Raw genomic sequence first — 21,115 nt, 5'->3', positions numbered from 1 at the left:
GAACTAGTTCATTTTAAGTGTGAACTGGCTCAACGCTGCAAACAGCTACTTGACACCAGCATTGAAAGGCAGAAGTAGTAGGGCTGGCTCATTACACTCCTGTGACCAATCCTGCATGAGACTGCGGTTAGGCCCGCCTTTCTCATTAGCATAAGGACACTGCAAATGCAAAGGAAATGTATCAGGGAAAAAATAAATGTTAAAATATATTTAAGACATTTCTTTTGACATTTCTTTTGGTATTAACATATTTATTTATTTATTTCTGTATTTATTTATTTATTTCCATTTTTATTTATTCATTTATTTATTTATTTCTGTATTTATTTATACATTTATTTATTTATTTATTTTTACTTATGTCATGTATGGTCCTCCATAGACCTGTTCTACCTTCTAAAAAAAGACACTTCTGACCATACTTCCCCCGGGAACCTTTGCAAGAACTCTTCATGTTTCCATCGCAAAAAACAAAGGGTCTCAAATCTTTTCACCCACAAAAAGTCTCAGATCTTTTCTGAAGAGCAGGAACTTTGGGAGTGGGTCTTGTAGCGTTGAATATTCAGATTTTATTCACTAACCATTTAAAAATAAGCAATCATCACTAAACCAACAGGAAAGCTTGTGGGGATTTCTGCCTTCCCATGTTTTTCTGTAAATCAGCAGGACACAGGCCCTCAGATCGAGAAGACTTTGATTTGTTAGAGCGACTCGTCTGTGTGAGGTTAAGATGGATCGAGGGATTGAAGGGTTTAATTGTGACACATCCCCGGCTGAGCTGCACCTGCACATCATTTCAAGCCTCACTCCCGCCGCTCCCTCAACTCTCTGTGCCCTCTGCCTCTCACTTCCCCCGCTTTTCTATTTCACGCCCATGAAAGATAAACATAATCCAGCGGCGTGCTCTGATTCATTTGAGTCTCCCAATGTTGGTGGAGCCTGAGCAGCCCGGGGGGGGGGGGGGGGATGATGTACCCATGATGCTGCTGCTGCCTTGCTGAGCTGACTTTGACACTGCATGGCATCTAAAAACTGGCGCACAGCTCCACATCATGGGAGGCGAAGAGCAGCAGGAGAAATGTCCTGCAGCGTGAGCCGGCTGCACACATCCTCAGAACGAGGAGCCGGTCACGATGTGTTAATCAAGAGGTCGTCATCAGTCATGTCATGAACTGGATGGATGTGCCGCTGCAGACTAATGGTCACTGAGCTGAATGGGTCGCTCAGGTTAAAGACTGTGTCCTGCTCTGCATCATTAGCCTTTGAGGATTGTTTTGGAGCTGAGATGTTATCGGGAGGCTTCCTTCTGGACCGTGACAGAGGAAGCCCCCTGAGGTTTCACTACATGTGCAGCGGGTAATGACAAACATGCTCATGACAGGGTTGTACATAACTTCAGATTGTACGTTTTTAAGGATGAGAGGACTCTGAGGATCTTTTTTCTCAAGGAAGCCTCTCATGAGCTCGCCCCCCCCCCCCTTCTGTTCCAGATGTAGCAGCAGTGACGGGGAGCCTCTCGGGACCAGTAATCACAGAAAACCACTCTGGTAAATTATTTTCTAGAAAGGTAGCGCTCCACTGATCGGACTGAATTCTCAGAGATCAATGTCCTCGAGCCGAATAACAGCACCAGCAAACCTCCTCGAAAAAAATTCTCAATATTCGGTGTGCGCTTACTGAGAATTCATGGACAGATAGATCAACTTTAAAAATGAGTGTCTCTGTGCCTCTCAGCACCTTGTTAACATTCAACAGCTGCGCTCACGCTCTCATGAGGCCCTGACAACACTTCAGAGTCTGAGTCGCCCAGCTGAATGTTAAAATAGTGATTCTTAATTTTCTTTCATTTGTGGTGATAAAGACAAATTCGTTTGGAAACAACAACAGAAAATACGAGTACGCCAATTACTCACAACATCTGGCATCTGGTGTTATTCATAGACTGTAAATAAGATTTTTTTAAAAAGGTACATAACAAGGATAAGAACGCTGCCATCTTGTCCCGAAGTAAAGGGAGGGTTTATGACCTATACAGCTGTCAGCCACCAGTGGGCGATCGAGTCATTTTGGCTTCACTTTTGTTGTCCATCTTTATTCCAAGTCTATGGCTTTATTCTTACCTTTCTAAGATCCTCCTTCCTCTCACAGTTGACTCATTAGGATGTGGCTCTTTCATAATGTTTTGATACCTGAAGGAGGTTTAAGTGCAGCATTAGTTATCGTAGCAACAAGCTTGAATTGATATGACGAGGGAAAAATAACCTAATAATCAGAATTACTTTTTGTTTCACTTTATTCATTCAGCAAATAATTGTGTTCACATGAGGGGGTTATTTATTTTTACCAGTCACAAACGTGTGCTGATGTGTGAATCACAGTAATAACAGAAGCTATGGCAGTGTTTTCCATAAGCAGTAAACTTAGGTTTTCATAGAAATATGTCAGATATAAAGATTTAGTGATGCCCAAACCTGTAGTTGCCACAATCTTATCCTATTTTCTTTAATAGGATAGGTGGCACAAGATGACAGCTCAAGTCTTGACTCTAGAACCTGTGGCTGGTCAGTGTTTCTCCAGCCGCCGGGCCCGTTTTTTAATCACTGAGCAAATCAATGATATGAGACTTGATTCAGCAGCGATGTAAAGTTAATCCTGAGTCATGACTCAAATTCCTGGTTTTCACAGCCACTAAAGGGGATTATTATCACACTCTCCCACTGATTCATTGTCCTTCATTGACTTGAACAAATCCTGATCACTTATAGACCCGAGAGAAAACTGAATGTGCACCCTCCTATATTTTACACATGGAAGCATCTTGTTTACCATTTTCTTTCTCATATCAGAGCTAAGCTGTGCAAGTGACTTTAATTCTAAAGGGATTAACTGATGTCATCAGTTCCTCTCTCGGCAGATGTTGATAAAAGAAAATGATCTATATCCTGTTCACCGAGCATAATCAATTGGCAAGAAGGCAGTTCAGGGGAGGAAGCTTCATCTAAATATCATCAGACGAGACTGCAGCAACATTTGAAGACTGGCTTATCTTTGATTATTTGCAGTCTAATGATGTAAACACAGCGCCTCCCTTCTATGTCTCACAAACAGCTCTTGAGGGCCAACGCGAACTTGCCTGCTTATCGAGGTTTTACATGTGCGGAGTATTGCTGCAGGAGTTCCCCCCCGTACGCAACAATTAATGGCAACAGGCCGTGAGTGGATGTTTTACACATTTATTTTGAGTGTTCGAAATGAACCAGCAAGAAGGAAAACACAAACAAAGCAGGAGTCAGCAAAAATAAAAACACTAAGACACTTTGTTTTAAGTCCATTCATGTTCATCGCCTAAAGGAAAACGGTTTCCCACAATGCTTTGCTGTCAGCTGAGAGCTCCTTCATCAGCAAAGATCCGGTAGCACCTCCTGCCTCGTTCATCATGGACCTGCAACATATAATCATAATCATTATTTGTACTTTAAAAGCAGCAACGTGTGATTATTCCAGTTCATGATTCATCTGTTATTAGCCATTTACTGCAAAAACCTTTTTTTACATAGAAAATGTTAGAAAATGTATGAAATCATTTTTTTAAGTAGCTTTATTCTGTCTGGCCAACGTTCCAAATTCACAAGATATTCAATTTACAATGATCTTAATCAAAATAAAGCCAAAAATGAAAAATAAGAAGCTGCAACCAATGGTGTTTTCCATTTTGTCTTTTGCTTGATTAAAGGCTAAACTTTATATTTTTTATCCTAGTTGATATGTGCGAGTGTATATGTGTTAGTATTTTCTGTATAATGGGTGTATATTCTTTATAGAATGAGAAATACAGAAATGCTTAATAAATGTATATATTCCTCCCTCTTGTTCTAAGCATATGGAATGAAGAGTAGGATTTGGAGCTACAAGGATAAGGAGCATTCGGTTCTTTGTTATGAATGTATTTTCTACTTCCCTTATACATATATCCCCGTATATTCCAGTTATGTAAAGTTTAAGTCGTTGAAAAGGACATAGGGCGGGAAAACAAACATGCCACGACTGTATTTCTAACAAACAGACACTGCTGATGCTTGTTTGTAGAGAGGAAACCTAGCAAATACAGCCAGAGACTACTTTCCTTGATAGAAGAACAACCAAACGTTATGCTGAAAGTTGCGGAGAGAGCGAGAGAGAAACCACATCGGGACATATTTAGTGAGTAGTCTCGGGTGACTTACAGCTGTAAGTGGAGCTGCTATAAATGTGTATAGATTTAATTCAATGGGATTCAAACTGGGTCACAGGGCTATTAAAAGTGCACAGTTAGCTGCGAGCGGTGTGACAGCAGGTTTCCAGCACCGCGGCTGCTGCTTTGCACTGCGGGCAGCCGGAGCACGGGCAGGAGACAGGGCTTCACCTTTTTCAATTAAACGCGCACAATAGGCAGAGGCTGGTCAACGCTCTCAACTCCTCACATCACGTGTTCTAAAGCTTATACCGGCAACTGTAAGTGACAAATCCCCGTCACCTTCACTCTGCTCATGAGACACATCATTGAGTTCGGTGTGAAATGATTCACTGTGGAGTGGATGAGTAAAAACATCTGAATAAAGGTGGATTTAAAGAGTCATACCCTCAAATAGAGAGAGTGTTGACAGCAGTGAATCATCACCTTTGCATATTAAATGTGCATCGATCACCGGGAGGGAGTCCATCACTTTCTATGCCGATCACAAGCAAGAGGAGCACAGTGTTGAAACGTCGTCATCATCAATCTGTGTCTTGACTTTTGCTTATTCTCTGAAGCTGCTCTAATCAATAAATCCCCACAGCTCACAGGAGAGTTTCAACAGTCTCCAGCTCATCTTGATCTTTTCAGCCCAGCGCCAAACATCACATAGCAACGTGAGCAGCTAAAGAGTCAGATAGTCAAGGAGACGTCAAAAACAGAGCCAAAAGCAAAGAGTCAATATTGGATTTAAAACTCCTATTGAAAGTGAATGATGGAAGTGTATGTTGGCATGTTTACTACAAGATCTCTGCAAGGTGATACATCCCAGTGGCACAGCTTGATCTGCTGTTAATGTTGTTTTAATAATCTACTTAAACAGTCCTTATGATGGCATTGCTTACTGTGGTTAGCTGTATTTATGTCACTGTGAAAGTACTTGGTTTATTTTCAGGAAATATTTAATCTTTTGAGGAAATTCATAAAAAATTGAAATATACCAAACATACACAACAAACTAGAACCAGTTTTTAAATGCAAATATGTGTTACCTCTCTATGAAGCCTTTTTCTGTGATTCTTGAAATGGTTTGCAAACATTTACTCAAAGACAGAACTTTGGATTCTTGATAGAATAAAAATCATTTATGGTTATCGGATTGTGCAGAATACGAGGACATTAAGAGCGCTGCTCCTGGTTGATGCATAAAATGTAAACAATTTTATTATTTCGGGACATTTTATATATCAACCAGTTGTCATAAAGAAAGTGGTGGTGATGAATCAAATATAAAAGTTTGTTGCAGCCTTATTTAAACTCTTATTGTGCAAAGAGTAGATAAAGTAAACAGCCGCTCTGAATGACTGCCTGCTGTTCAAACACACCTGGCTCTGCGCCTCTCCTACCCGTGTGTGAATGCCTCCAGCAATAAACAGACGGGGACAGCTGCAGGCAGCCCCGGCACTCGGCACTCGGAATGATAAAGAGCCGCTGCAGGGATCACCTGCCTCATCGCTGGAGACACAGATTAGACATTTCAGGAGCTCTAGCCTTGGCTGTCTATCAAGGCCGCTCATTCCCATCATTGGCGGAGTGATTAGTGTGAAATTCAAATGGCACCGACACTCAAACGGAGAGTCAAAGACAACATAAGAGAACAGTCAAAGGGAGGCACGCTGTCATACTTCACAGCCAACGAGATCCAATTTCAAAGATTTGTCGGCTTTGTCTGGCAGAATTATTTATAGGGGTACCTTTGTAATTTCTCACGGGTGGATGCGTTTGATCAATCAAACAAGTCCCTGAAACAATCCTGAGGATTACAAAAAACAAACATGGCCAGAGACCTAACTTACACCAGGTACAGAACAGAGTTGTCCTTTTCCTGCCCAGCGTCCATGTTGTTCTGACAGAAAATGCACTCACACCCATTTAAGTGCTCATGTGCATGTTGGTCTCAAAATGAGATCTATTTCCTGCAGAGACGTGCTCTCTCTCACTATCTTTAAACTCCACCATTAGCAATCAGCTACGTCAAAGCACAAATGGCTGTTAAACTGATTGGGTGTTGGCGCTCTGATTGGTTTATTGCATGTCACGATCAAAGCTCACCAATGATGATGACTAAGAGCCAGTCTTTAGATCAATGATCCTGTGCACAGAGCTTTCTTCCACCATTCAACAACCAAAGGTTATTTTGAACATCCCCTAAATGTAGTGCTTTAGGAGTCGTGTTTAAGGCACAAGCAGGTTAAATGTTTCCCTTAAAAACCAATTAGGCGCTTCGCCCATTTCATGCATGTTAATCGTTCCTTTTGAGAATGCAAATCAAACCTATCTATTCAATTACTAGGTCACGTTTCTCAAGCCTCATCTCTCAGTCCTCCAGAATAAAAGCTTAATTTCTAATTACACTATGGAAAATAGCATCGTGTGGTTCTGAATATCAAAACCCAAAACTGTGCTCAAAAAGTCTGACATGGATAAAGTAAAATCCCTCTTCGAGAAACTAGCATGAAATTAAATATGCAAATTGCAAAGAGGCCAAAACAATTCTAGGGTGAGATAACAGGGGACTCCACTTACCAAACATGGTTTGAATTCTTATTAGTGAATGGTTCACTGCAGGTTATCGACCAGAATGTATGAGACTGGTTTTGCTTTCACTCAAAAAGTCACACCTATTTCCTTCTATACTTTTAATACAGGGTAAAACTGTTTTCTCAGATGGCTTGTTTAAAGAGTAGATCAGGAACTAACCTCAAATCATATGATACGACTCATCAGAGCATGTAAACAAGCACACGTGGGCGCAAAGACAATTAAACTGTAAAACATTTGAAACTCATCTCTTGTGTCTCCTCAGATCTTCAGAAATAGGAACACATACCCACAAAGGAAACATGGAAACATTAAGAGAAACAGAGTGTGGGGTCGTATTTATCAAGCTTATTGGAGGGGACTCGAAATCTCAAGGGTCAGAGAGGAGGTCCCTACAGCACAGAGAAGACTGATTAGGGTGAGATGTGACAGAACAAAGATGTATGTGGGTAAGCAAGTGCACCCACACAGACACGCCCCCCCCCCCCCCCCCCCCCACACACACACACACAGCGGATTTGATCAGAGAATCAAATTTCTTTGGGTGTTGCTTTGTAAGTCGGACAGAACAAATGATTTAAAGATGTTGCCTTGGGCACTAACAAACTATGAGACGCATTTTTCCTCAACAATTCACTTTACGCCCCCTGTTTGAAATTTGTGAGCAGTATTCAATTAATGATCTACAACACACTGCAACGTTTTATCCTTATTATAATTGCTCTATTTCCTAGTATGGGCAACTATGATGGGATTCTGGTGTATGAACACAAAATAAATGATAACATAGTAAAACACAACTGTACTAATATGTAATGTGATTTCACAGGATGTTATCATTGTCCCAAAACACTGTTAACGTCATCAATGCTTAATGCTGCACATTTCTTCCTATTTTTAGTTGATTCGTTTTCCAAAAACACAACAAAACCCACATTTGCTCATTTAAATAAACACACAGTGTGAACATCTTGCGTTAATATAAACCTTATGAATCTCGTGACATATTGAGTCTGTCTTGAGAGTCGGTCTGGCTGCGAATGGCGTATGTTCCCTCACATGTGTTCTCAGTGCGATCATTAGTGAAGACATCTGCCCAGTACGTCCTTAATCATGTCCCTGCCAAAAGAAACAAGGACGCACACAGTCGCACTGAATTTCATTAACTTCCAAACCATCTTCCCTCTCTCTCTCTACCTCCCTATCTCTGTGTCTCTGCGTGCTTGTGACGAATAGTATTGGCAAGCCTGAGAATCCTCGCTGCATCAGTTACCTTCGAGTGGCATTAAGCTGAATACGTTCTCCTGACCCACTAACAAGCATGTTCCCAGGAGACAGGGAGCGGGTAATCAGGTTCCTTTTCTGGGTCTGAAAAGATACATCTTAGGCTCAGACGGTGTTGGAGTCGATGCATGGACGGCATCAAGCGGCTGCCTGGCTGCCTGTGTATCCGATGACAACATTTGCATGTCCCTGTCTTAATGGTGTCTGTTGACATGGCTCCAAGGGGCAGAGGCGAAAAAAAAAAAAAAGACATCACGCCACTGCTGAGACGGGAGGTTGGACAGCACGGGATGGCAGAGCTGACAAACAAAAAAGTGCCCTCAGTTTCCATCAGTGTAACTTTAGGCCACTCGGCAGGCGCCCTCCTGAATGCAAAGCAGAGAACGTCGGCAGCTGAAGGGAGAGCTGAAAAAAAAAGAAGCTGTGTCCGACGTCTGTATTCACTGACAGTGAGCAGACGGGAGTGGGGACAAGGTCGTGGCTCGTGTGGGAAGGACACTGATAAAGAATTCCAAAAAAACCCAGACTGGTATAATAAATCACGCCATGACGCATTAACACATTCATGAGGCAGTGAGATGAGAGGAAATGGATTAGACTTAAAATAACCACCAGTTTGCAGATGAGAACTGATCAGCTGGAGCTCAACCTGCTCGTTTCAACATCTATGAACACTTCCTGGTTTGGCAGGCGATTTATCTTTGGAACGATTATTGTGACTTTTTCCTGGGAACCTCACATGTCCTGAATAATGAGACGCTTAACTCTCACAAGCTGCTGTCACACATGAACAATTCCCCAGAGGGAATTCATGCGAGAACCCAAACGTCTGAGTTAGTTAGTTTGTGGAACTTTTCCTGCCTGCCCTCTTGTAAATGTCAAGATAGTTCACAGCGAGCGAGTGGGCTTGTTGATGACATTTCTAACACATGTCATGTCCTGCCTCCTGCCTGCTCTGCCCAGATGCCACAAGAATATTCCTGTTGTTGTGAACCCGTCTGACTCGGGCAAACTCGTTTTTCACATCTCAAAAGAAAACCCCAGAAATCTTCTGGACACGATTTTCCAGACATTTTCTGGAAGTCATTAAATTGTCGTCAACTAGTGGGGTAACTTTGTATTTGGATGACAACACGTGACAAAAAGTGGATGGTCAAACAGTGGTTGACTATTTTTGAATATTCTCCCAGTGCCTGCGAGGGATTTCTCCAGGTACTCCAGTTTCCTCCCACTCAGGTTGGGTCAATGAGTTACTCTTAATTGCCCATAAGTGTGAATGTGAACATTGAGTGCTTGTTTCATCTCTTTTTCTGTTGCTCACAAAGGAACATACTTTTACTGAGAATCTCTGCACAAATAAACCCATTATTATTATTATTATAAAACCATTATTTAAGTTAATTTACTTAAATGTTTGACCCTGATTCCCTAAAGAGAGTCAGTTGTTTGGAGTAGAACAAACACCTTAATGCAGCTCTCTTGAACAGGAATAGGTTACATGGCTGTTTAACCTGTTAAATAAGCTTTATTCTCCACTTTCAATCGTTCTGCACTCTGATCATTTTAGTTTTCCTCCTTAAACTGCTCCCCATGTGTTGTTTATAACGAAGAATCTGGTTACAGATGTATCAGGATTTGTGTTCAATGAAACAAGATGTCCTCTCCTGCCACCTACTGGACAACACCATTGACAACACTTCAGTGTTCATTTTAAACTAGAAACTGTATATCTCCATTTTTTAGTTTCTTACCTCAGAATAAGGTCAGCTCTTGAGTATCTCATGAGAAGCTGATGCTCCCTGCAGACGTGTAGTACCCCGTACAATCTGTGGAATATCTCTGGGACAGCTGGACAGTCTTCAGCTCAAACTCTCCAAAACGATGAGCACCGAATTCCTGTTGAGAAAACAGCAAATATAATTACATTTAATGCATCTTTTCATTATCAAAAACGGTTTTAACCAGTGAGAGATTTAGAGAAATGAAGGTAAGTGTGTGCAGACATGACATTAACATAGTTACGGGGGACAGAAGATTTGCTTTGACACCTTTGTGTCATTTTCAGAGGAAAGAAAATCAAAGATTTTGTTTTTTTAAACACATGCTTTCTATCTGCTGTGTCAATTTGGGGTGAGACATCCATTTACAGAATTTATAATCATATTTTGTTGAGTGTTTCTTTAAAAAAAACATAAAGCGATAATTTTTCTCTGAAATTTAAAAGGCGTCAGTATGCTTCATCACTTGAGAGTCTCTGACACCCTCTTTTCTCACTTCTTTCCTATGCAGGAGGTGAATGTGCTTTGTCCAACAATTTCAAGGTCTTGCATGAAACATTCATAGCCACTTCACACAGCTCATAATCAGTGTTTAAAGAGTTGGGTGTATTCAACAGAGTTTATAGGCAAACCCATATTTTTGTAGTTCATTTAGACAAAAGCTAAAAACAATGTATAAAAATCCTCATGTGTAAATGATCCCTCTGACAGATGTAGGAAAACAGGTCACATGTGAATGTTTAGATTTAGATTTATTTATTTTTATTTTGAAAGCAAAGGCAGGACAAGATTTCCCTCGCACCTTTAATATGTTCCTGGCATCGAAAGCCTCTCTTTCGTTCGTGGTTTGTCTCCTGGAGCTGCCTGTGTCTTCACCTGGAAAAACCCCGGAGTTAGAAAGAAGAGCTCGAAAATGTAGCACAGGGCAAACACATGTGGACCTGTTATCTCCTGATCAAATAAACTGTGTGCTGACACAGTTGTTCGGCTGTAGTACATAATAAAGGGAGATCGAGGTCAGTTAGTCTGTCAAATTAGCCTGTGAAAAAAATAAACATTGAATTTTAATAGGACGTTGCCACATGCTGGTAAACATGGTCGGCAGTGACACAGCGCCTCTCTTGTGTTGTGTTGCTGCTCAAATTTTGCGAACTTGGGCTGGACTTGATCCATGGCCAAAATGAATGAAGCCATTGTCACAGTACTTGGAAAAACACGCAGCTTGGAGCATGTAAACAGAGCTGTGGCCAAACGCAGAGCTAGCAGCCCGATCCTGCCTCTCCTCAGGAATCTGTAGCTGTGGTGTCCGACATTAAGCCTTGTCGTCACTGCAGATCCAGTCCGAGCCAAAACACAATGAGGGGACATTGGCAAATGGGTTCAGGCCAGGAGGTTCCAATGGGATCACAGCTGGTTAGCGAGTTTGTTTTCACACAAGCGCCAGGCACAGATGCTGTTTTGCGTTAGCCCGTCATGTGTATGTAATGTTTTTTACCTGTGGTGTCCCTCCTGAACAGAGTGTTTATCACGGTGCCGTGCAGCTTCACCCGGTCCCACTCTCTGACCATCAGCCCTGCCGACACAAAGTGCTCGACCAGCCGCTCTGCGATCGCCTGTAGCCTAAAGTGTGATCATATTTCAAAAAGAGATAATAGATTGTCAGATTTTTTGATTTACTTATCGCTCCACAGGGTTTTATCACTAATCCACTTACTTGTCAGATCTGTCTTTCACATTGACTTTGGCGTACAACACATCCACCATGGCTGGGTCGTCATTCATGTACTCTATACCTGTCACCTCCAGCGGCAGAGGTTTTCCTCCAGCGATTTCCCTGATGTGCGACAACACAAAACACCATCACAAACCAGCATTATAGTTCAGTGTTCAAGTCTTCAACTTACACTACAGCTCTCTGTGTTGGATTCTGCTGTTTAGCAGACTTGGCTTGGGACACCACACATTTTTTTAGCCCCAATCTGACAATTAATTTGACTTTATCTAATCTATGCAATCAAATCTAATCTAGTTACATGTAATCTAATTTCCATTCTCAAAAGTACAAATTTCATTAAAGAATAAGGCTGGTGATAAACTATATTTTTCTAAGCCAAAATCTCATCAATGAACTAAAACCAACAACAGTCTCACGATACGTTCCCACTGCCAAACCCCCTCTCCATCCAGGGTTCATCCATCAAAGCTGAAGACGTCTTTAAAATAAGTCAAAAATATATACTTTCAATTGAAAATCATACTGGTTCATTTCCTAAAACTGTAGTTTTTAGCAAAAATGATTAAAACTGGTGTTTGTTGGGGACCATTTTCCCCAGTAGATATGGAGCCCTAGTGACTATTAACAGGAGGAAGGTGTAAGCGGGCTTGTCTACAACTTAACTCCAGTATCCATGTTTATTTCCATTTAGGAACACATAAGCCAGACAATAGAGTTTTGTGGCAGAGAGGAGAAAGGTTCACTACACAGGTAATACTTGTTTGTATGAGGAACTTATTCTTTGTTTTCATGGGCTTTGCTAACTGTAAGAAAATGATTAAACGTCATTAGAATTATCCTGTAACAGCAGAGAAGTTTTTTTTTTTTAAAACTCAAATTAAGACGTTATTTATTTAGTTATACAGTTAAAATCTGAGTAGGATATAGTATCTTTGTCGTGCCCCTACCTGAGGACGTTTTGACACTCTTGGAGGTGTTCACATGCTTTTCTCACTTCCATCTCATTTAACAGAGACATTGTGCCGATGGTCAGATGAAGCTTTGCAGGGTTCTGAAAGATGGTTCCATCTACTCCATGATCCTACACATCAAGATACAACAATTTGTCAACATAGACTTTAAGAACAATATAATGTGCCACACATATAAAACAACATACCTGTGAACACTTCTCCAACACCTCTTCTTTAAACCGAAGGAATCCTTCTTGGATTTTGGGATCGTTCAGAGGAAATGACAGGAAGTGCGTGAAAGGCTGCTTTCTACGGAAACCGTCGAGGAGGACCTCAACCCGAGTGACAGCAGATGAAACGGCAGCTTTGTGGGAGCCTGTAATAACTGTGATGAGATGGAGGCAAGTCGAGAGAGAATAAGTCTCTGTCAGGAATGTTCCCTCTCATCTGTTTTCATCTGTGTTATGATGGTTTGATTAATCCTCACCAATCTGTCCCTCCATCCCTTGTTTCGGGATGTTGATCGACGTCTTTGTGTCCGTCTCTAAACGTCTGCGTGTCTCTCCCTTTTTCCCGATGATGTATCTGCGTAGAGAAATTAAGCACCAAGGAAACACAGACTCAGGTTGTGCTGCTTAGAAACAAAAACTCATGTGCGGAACCATCAAAACACTTTTATGTAGATCACTCACTTGTAAAGGACACTTGGGACGTCGATGGCACAGCGGTATCCTTTATCAGTCTGTTCAATGAGGTGGGTGTCACAGGTTTCCTCTGCCGCGAGCTCTTCGCTCTCTAAACAGACAAATAAGTTATTGGTTTCTTTCTATTATGGCTACAGCCTGGCATCAGTAATTCACAATAAGCCCTCCCATTATGAAGGTAAAGTTTTGTTGAAACAGTGATAACAAGGTGTTGATTCAGCTTCATGGTCTTTCCTGAAGGATGTTGTGAGGAGTTTTCTGCTGATTAGCCCACCCTCATTGATTTTAATGGGATGGTCACAATAATAGGAACCCCTGTCAACACTATTCAGTACAGTTCAACATATCTTAAACACACAATGTGCATTTCATGACGGTGTTATTTATAACAGCCCGTCTGTATTAGACTGCATTAGCTTGATGTACCTAATAAACTCAGTAAGTGAAGATCTGCTGTCTGTCAACACTAACCTGAGGGACCCATGTAGGAGAAATCCTCCTCTTCCTCATACTGTTCCTCCTTGATGACATTTCTTCGGTATATTCTTCCATTTATATTGATGAGCGAGGGACGTAAAACCTCCATAGGGCAAACTTGACAACGTTAGCTAAAGCTAAGCACAGCTAACAACACAGGCAAGTCTCTGGTTAGCTCGTTGCTAATTCAGCTGGCTAGCTAACTTGCTGGTGACGTTTCAGACAACGTTGAAGTTAGCCTCAAATTCGAAAGCGTGGAGAAACATTGAAAAGTACACGTTCTCCGTTTCTTTACGCTTTAATACATATTAATAACAATAATAGTTTTTGACATTTTAGTTTAACTTTCATCGATGTTCGAATCCCATTCTCAAAAGTTCAAAACATTCATTTTCTCTAGAATAACATCACTGTCGACTCGGAGTCTGACTTCAGCGTCGTGACGTACAATTGGGTCGGCGTTTCCGCTGGTTTATCGTGAGCAGATCTACACGTTATGAGGATCGACCACTCCCTTAAAAAAGCTTTGGCAGCGTTTCATCCGCATAGTTTTGAAATCTGCTGTAGGACCGTAAAACGCTGCATGTGTCGCAAAGTGGTTGTAATACCACAACTACACAAACAAACAACAGAAGGAACTGAGCGGATTTAGAGTCAATGCAGATTCAACTGGATAACAACGGTTGGTTCATATAGTTTAAAATAGACGTAATATTCGCGTGATGTGTCTTATGATACTAATGACGGCTGGTTGTTGACTTTATTGCTGTTAGCAGGGTCGTTAGCTTCCCTGCTAGCCACTCACAGCTGATTGTTCCCACTTGCGTTAGAATGGACAGGTTTGTTTTATCTAACTGGGCCTCGTGTTTGTGTTTTGAAGGTTTCTAACACGATGGCTGCGTCCTCTTCGTCCTCCTCCGCGGGTGGTGTCAGCGGCAGCTCGGTGACAGGATCCGGATTCAGCGCCTCAGAGCTCATCCCCCCTAGGAAAGTGCTGTACACATATCCCAAAGGTGCAGGAGAGATGATGGAAGGTAAGAGTCACCACTGATTTGGGCCATCTTTCTGTCTTATCTTCACAATTAGGCAGGAGATTAGGGGGGTTGTGTGGTTCCAGCTGAACCATACAACCATAAAGGACAAGTAGCATTAAAGACTTAATGGCTGTGTCTTTTTCTAAATGTCACTCAGCTCCATCCTTACTTCAGGTAAACCCTGTTTATCATAGTGTATACGCTTATCAGCAACGACAAACGTCCTACTCCTCATTGGTCCCTGCATCACAACACTGGATGATCTCCTCTACAGACTAGAATTTAGTTATTGTCTCATATTTATTCATAAAGCTCTAGTATTTAGGTTCCCACATCTCTTTCAACATCTACAAACCCAGATCCATCAATGATTTCACCTCATGTACCCAGTGGGTACTACCCACTCATCTTTACACAACTGGGTTTAATGCTACACACGTTTTTCAGAGGAATGAGCTTCAAACTGTCTCTTGAACTGAAGGCCTTCATTCCCATTGGATATTTTACAACTTAATTATCTTGATAATGGTTAAGGACTCTTGCAATTTGTTGTGTTATTTCTGTTTGCTGATTCTGTGTATATCTGATCATGAATGTTTTGTGCTCTCTTGACAAATAGATTTCAGTTTTCATCATATCTGATCAGTAAAGATTATATAAAATAAAATAATAAATGATAGGGTTACATTCACTTAGAGAGAACCGAGGCACATAGGTTGGTGTTCAGTCACTTGGTTTCTCTGGTGCAAATGCAACATGATTTTTCCAGAGAGTTGCAGATTATGTTCTGAATGAAACTTTCAGAGCTTTTATTCCCCGTTGGAAAATGTATTTCACAATTGTGACCTTTGATCCTGTTTCTTATTTAGTATTGGGTACCAGTACTTTGCACGAGTGTTTCTATTGGATAGTCCACTACGTTTTTAAGAGGAATTATTGGCGTCTTTGTTCCACTACATTGTATACAGCTTTTCTAGAACAAGTGACTTTCTGATAAGTAAAGTTAATGTAATTAGCCTTACGTTTACCAGCAGCAATGTTTAAGTTATTTACATATTGATGTACCAATAATGCTAAACTAGCCTATATTAATGGAATTATCTGCCTAAAGAGTTATTCTACTTTTAGTACTATTAGTCTATTTTGATATATAAACTCTTATATACTTATACACATATAAATAGTTTAATGGTTAAAAAATTACTTGTGATGGAGTAAATTACTATTGCTCTGCAATATTAAGTAAAAGATCTTAAGTACGTCTTCGATATTGTGTTGATAATCTTCATTATTGTGAAGTTGAATTAGTTGCAGAACCGGGGTCTAAATAATTCTTCATCACAAAGCTTTTGACAATCCGCACTTTGAAACATTTATTTAGAACGTGTCTATTCTCTGTTTTACCTAAATCCAGCTTTAAGCCGGCAGCCGAGTTCCACTGATCCGCCCTCGTGCCACATTCACTGGCTCGTCACTGCCCTGCTCACAGGATTTGTTTATGGGAGCAAAAGGCCACCTGGCTCTTTACTCCCCCTTGTTGCCTGTGCGGCTCAAACTACACTAATTAACGTGATTATTTAGGCAGCAGTTCACCGTGAATTTGGAAAAACAACCAACAAAGTGATGAATAGGAGCACAGTGACGCTAAAGCTGTTCCTCTTTGTTGTCTTGTTTTTGACGATTTCATAACTCTGAATGGGTCTTTTTACTGAAAAAGCTTGACAGCCTCATTTTCCTACTCTGCGGTTAAATCTTCTGAAGAAATCTTAAAATTTCCACTTTTTTGTGTGTCTTTTCAGATGGCTCCGATAGATTTTTATGCGAGTCTGTATTCAGCTACCAAGTGGCCTCAACACTGAAACAGGTCAAACACGGTAAGCCAGTAACCGTATATGCAGATTTTCTTTTGAATTTGCATGCTCCAATAAAGACCATTACACTGACTGGCCCACTGTCTTACATTCCCCCAGATCAACAAGTGTCTCGAATGGAGAAGCTGGCGAGCTTGGTGGAGGAGCTGGAAGCGGACGAGTGGCGATACAAACCAATAGAACAGCTGCTGGGATTTACACCGTCTTAAGTAAAGATGACCCTGATGCCTTCGGTTAACAAATCAGCCAAATATAAGGAAAAGGGAAGCAGCTACTTTTTTTTCCAGTTAATGAATTATATCCCTCCTTTTTATGGGTTTATGTTTGAAAATGTTACCTGGAGATATACGATGTGAGATGTAATATTTTATCACTCCTTTTATTGTATGAACATGGTTTACTTATTACTTGTAAAGCAACTTGTTCTATTCATCCCTGCATATTTAGATAAACTCTTCTCAACTTCAAATCTTCTATAATACCATAACAAATTCAACTTTTGTAATAGATTGTTAATACTTTTCAACTGGTTTAAGCTAATAAAGTGTTGCCAGTCTCCTCTGCTCTAAAGCTGAGATAAGAAAGCTATCTTTGCTAGCGTAATAAATCCCTTGAAGTGAGACGTTGTTTTTCCACTTGGCTGCTCTGTAACTCATGAATCTGAAAACCTGGTGCCTGTTCAGTCCAGCCTCCTCTCTGTGTGGATCCTGGTCGCTGCTCGCTCTCTGCGAAAAACAAAGAAAGCTTGTAAATAAAGGCTCACTTCGACATGTCCTGGCTCTGTTTCTGTTTGTTTTCTCTGTGTTGTGTAGTTTGTCCCAGACTAGAGGGGGATAGATCCAATTTGCATGTTGTTTGTTTTTTAATGTTTTTCCGTCAACTGAACGAGCTGAAGCCTGACACTAATGGATGTGATGGATTCAGTGTCACGTCCCTGCCGTGTGTGTTCAGCGAGGAAAGATGCAGATCTCAGTGTTTTGCTCAGCGAGTTGAGTGTTTTTTTAAACAAATGAGCGGAGGGCACGTACAGAATGTCCTGTTCAGTGTAAATGTCTGAAAGCCCTGAGCCTGACAGGCCACACCTTTTTATACAGCTGCAGCTCAAAATTCCTTCTTGAACAACAGCTCACTTTACGACACAACTTTCTTGGAACTACTGTAACTTTTACAAGTGTGTGTGCTTTCCAAGAGCTGCCTGTCCCCTTCGTCCCGTCGGATGAAAAACAAAAGGGAACCAACTTTTTTCCTCCCCCACCCAAACTTTGTGACGACAAAACCCACAGCATCCTCCCCTTTAGGACATACTGTGCCTACACGTGTTTACGTCTTTCAGTTCCTCCCTGACAAAAAAGAACAGCCCATCCCACTCACGTGCAGCGATGCAGCACATATGTGGACGATTCTCCAAAAAGTTTCCCCTGTGCAAACCTTGCAGTAAGCCACAGTGCGGCCCTGCCAGAGAGGAACACAACACCAGGCAGTTTGTGCAATGAGCTGTGCACATTGCCACTGTGCCTGCTGTTTGCTTGTGCCTCTACCTCAAGTCGGGGTGAACAACAAGGGCAAGATAACTAATTGATAGATACTGCACTGTGTTCCCACTGCTCTGCGTGTAGTCTTTGTTCCATCTGAGGACAAAGAGCTGTCACATAGCTTTACAGGGCACACTATCATGTTATTGCCGCTGTATCATTTACGCAGTGTTGCACTATGCAGCAGATCTTGTTGTTTGCACCCCTGTGTGGCTGCTGAGAGAAATCTGATGTAATGCTTCTGCAAAACAAGTGACGTAATGTGCACTGCAACACTGATCAGGCTGAGTTCTGCCTGCTGCCGGCTGGACTCTGTTCCAGGCTGTCAGCAGTGAGGCTGCACACAGACACACAAAGACACACAACAGCACATATAGTCACCCCTGCTGAGGTGGTGGGATACATGAAACAACAAAGAGCTGCAACACAATCTGATGCAGGCAAGTCTCTGTACATTTCCACACTGGGATCTGCTCTTCATCCCCACCATCCCCCTCAAACCCCCCCTCCTCCTCCTCCTCCTCTTGCTGTTTTTCTCTCCTTCTCTATGTTACCAGGCAGGACACTGGGTCAGATGGCGTGCCTCTCTTTTTGATTGGCTGGCCCGGGAGGCGGGGGGCGTGGCCCGGCAGGCAGTATATAAGCATTGTTGCAGGACGGATCTGGGAGCTCGGACAGCTGATGAGGAACAGAGGAGTCACAGGAGACAGCAGATTGTTGTTTTGCGAGACAATAACCGTGGAAATAAGCAACCTGAAGAACACAACGGACTCACACAGCGTCGTCTTAACACAAGCTGTAAGTATTGGGTCACAATGGCTGGTTTTCTGCACTTGTTAGCTCGTTTTTCCAGATTAAACAGCTTCTCAACTACCTGCTGGCTACTTCTGAACAAAGATGTCTGAGGATAGCTCTGCTTCAACTGTACTGCTTTTCTCTGTCAGCGACTCGCTGCAAGTTTGACTTCACTGACCTGTTGTCTTTGTTTCTCCTGGTTAGCGATCCGACCAGAGAAGAGGACAGACATGCCTGCTCTCTGTGCACCCAGCGAGGCCAGCGGCTCCCCCCACTCCCCGGTGGACAGGAGGCTGTCCTGGGGCAAACTGGTGCAGCGACTCGCCGACTTCAGCGCATCTGGAAGCAGCAGCAGCAGCCTGGACCTGGGCTACAACAATGGAAGCAGGAGCGATCTGTCAGACTCAGGTGAGCAGTGCTGCAGAGGCATCCAGGAACAATGGCTGGGCGATGATAAAACCATATCTATGATTAGTGCAATTCTATTTTCCTCCAAAGTCCCATTATATGACGTGTGCATGGTGCATACTGCTGGTAAAGTGATTAAAACCACAACTTTATCTTAGGAGCAAAAATGTGTTTTTTTAAACTTAAAATAAATAATTATAATGCTGTAATATTGAATATTTGAAGTCATCTGAGTATCTTTGTATTGCTTTAATCTAAAAATGTGTTTACCAGTGTTCCCCTGAGTATCCTTTGTCTACCAAAACTCTTTGTTAACACCGTTTTTTAAAGGTGCTATATGAATAAAGTTTATTTTCTCTATAGAACTTTTGGTTAAATATCGCCCAGCCCTTCTTGAAATCTTTTTGTCAGATGTGGATTTCATTATTTTCTCGATGCCTGGTTCCAGTTCTAACCCAGGGTTTCTTCACTACAGGCTCTGACATCTCCAGTGACCTCTCCCCCTCCGATGAGGACCTGTTTTATGACCCGATGGAGGAGACCATCCTGAAGGACGTAGTGGAACTCATAGAAGCCAGCCTGCGAGAAGCCAAAGACTCTGACTGCGCCCTGCGCTGCACCAAACTGCTCATCCCGGAGAAACTCCTGGAGCACATCGGGCAGGAGCTCCTTCACCTGGCGGCCAGCGAGCCCTGCGGCCTGAGGGGGGCCCTCATTGACCTGTGTGTGGAGCACGGGGCCATCTGTGAGAGCATGGGGCAGCTGTCCGTAGACCCCTACCTGGTCCCCACCTTCCAGCTGACTCTGGTGTTGAGGCTGGAGTCGGACGGGCTGTGGCCCAAGATCCAAGGACTTTTTAGCACAAAGTCTCCCTCCGCTCCAGTAGTGAGACAAGAGATTAAACTTCGGACTGGTTTCCGCGTGATTAAGAAGAAACTGTATTGTTCTGAAGAACTGCTCATTGAGGAATGTTGAGAAATGCAAGGGATCCTCATTCTTAGAAATGCCCAGTAAATCTCTCAGAAGAGCCTCAGTACTCTTACTGTGTGTGTAATGCCTTCTGCGTAAGGTGCGAGGAAGCACTTAGTCATGATGATGACTCAACTGTACGGCAGTCGAAGGTTATGGTACGTGAGCGGATGTTGCTCCTCATCGACATTGTCATATTTTCAATTGCAACATGTAACTATCATGCAATATATGGTTAATAGCATTATTTTGCAAGTATTAAAGTGTGAACCTCAGTTTCTATTGAAACCACATGATGGCAGCTAGCTCTATGGTTATATTCATTGAAACCCATTGTTTTTTTTGTTTTTTTTTTCACAAAGCAGTTACATGATTGTACGTGATGAATTATACCATAAGCAAACCATTAGGGACCTTTTTATAGTGACTGAAACAAAGGACTACCAGTGCTTGCCTTGTGCAGTATATGTGTGAAGCTGTGGCGAATGATTCCAATGTAACTTGATCCTGTATCTGTGTAGCCCTGTCCTGCTTTTAACTTTATTTATTTGATATTCAAATACTCATAACATTGCACTGAGTTTGTATTTTTCATGATCGCAAATAAATTATTTTTTTTACAGCTCTCTTCTCTGTCGGCTTATTTCATGAACCCGGTCACATCTAGTTTGCAGTTTTACATCCTGGTTCGTGTTTCCTATGGTAATTGTGTAAATTCATTATTATATATAAGCAATGGAGAGTTAGCTCCATTGTGCTGA

At 42.0% G+C, this 21,115-nt stretch overlaps 3 protein-coding genes across 3 annotated transcripts; 2 read left to right on the top strand and 1 right to left on the bottom strand.

Annotated features, from left to right (window-relative positions):
- Nucleotides 1-3,217: 3,217 nt before the first annotated feature.
- ascc1 (activating signal cointegrator 1 complex subunit 1) lies at nt 3,218-14,116 on the bottom strand. The gene is made up of 10 exons (XM_062414071.1): nt 13,740-14,116; nt 13,257-13,359; nt 13,052-13,149; nt 12,771-12,949; nt 12,559-12,692; nt 11,591-11,710; nt 11,372-11,496; nt 10,679-10,752; nt 9,850-9,994; nt 3,218-3,442 (listed from the first exon to the last, which is right to left on the bottom strand). Exons 1-9 carry the CDS (start codon nt 13,852-13,854, stop codon nt 9,878-9,880), a joined length of 1,065 nt encoding a protein of 354 aa, XP_062270055.1. The 5' UTR covers nt 13,855-14,116; the 3' UTR covers nt 3,218-3,442; nt 9,850-9,877.
- A 159-nt stretch (nt 14,117-14,275) lies between these two features.
- anapc16 (anaphase promoting complex subunit 16) lies at nt 14,276-17,422 on the top strand. The gene is made up of 4 exons (XM_062414072.1): nt 14,276-14,427; nt 14,626-14,779; nt 16,579-16,653; nt 16,750-17,422. The coding sequence occupies exons 2-4, from the start codon at nt 14,638-14,640 to the stop codon at nt 16,857-16,859; spliced, it is 327 nt and encodes a 108-aa protein (XP_062270056.1). The 5' UTR covers nt 14,276-14,427; nt 14,626-14,637; the 3' UTR covers nt 16,860-17,422.
- Nucleotides 17,423-18,818: 1,396 nt separating this feature from the next.
- On the top strand, nt 18,819-20,976 carry ddit4 (DNA-damage-inducible transcript 4). Its single transcript, XM_062378440.1, has 3 exons — nt 18,819-18,980; nt 19,182-19,385; nt 19,861-20,976. Exons 2-3 carry the CDS (start codon nt 19,208-19,210, stop codon nt 20,358-20,360), a joined length of 678 nt encoding a protein of 225 aa, XP_062234424.1. The 5' UTR covers nt 18,819-18,980; nt 19,182-19,207; the 3' UTR covers nt 20,361-20,976.
- Nucleotides 20,977-21,115: the final 139 nt, after the last annotated feature.

Source organism: Platichthys flesus, chromosome 20 (genome assembly GCF_949316205.1).
Source record: "Platichthys flesus chromosome 20, fPlaFle2.1, whole genome shotgun sequence".
Classification (NCBI taxonomy): Eukaryota; Metazoa; Chordata; class Actinopteri; order Pleuronectiformes; family Pleuronectidae; genus Platichthys; species Platichthys flesus.
This window is presented reverse-complemented; position numbering and strand designations above follow the sequence as displayed.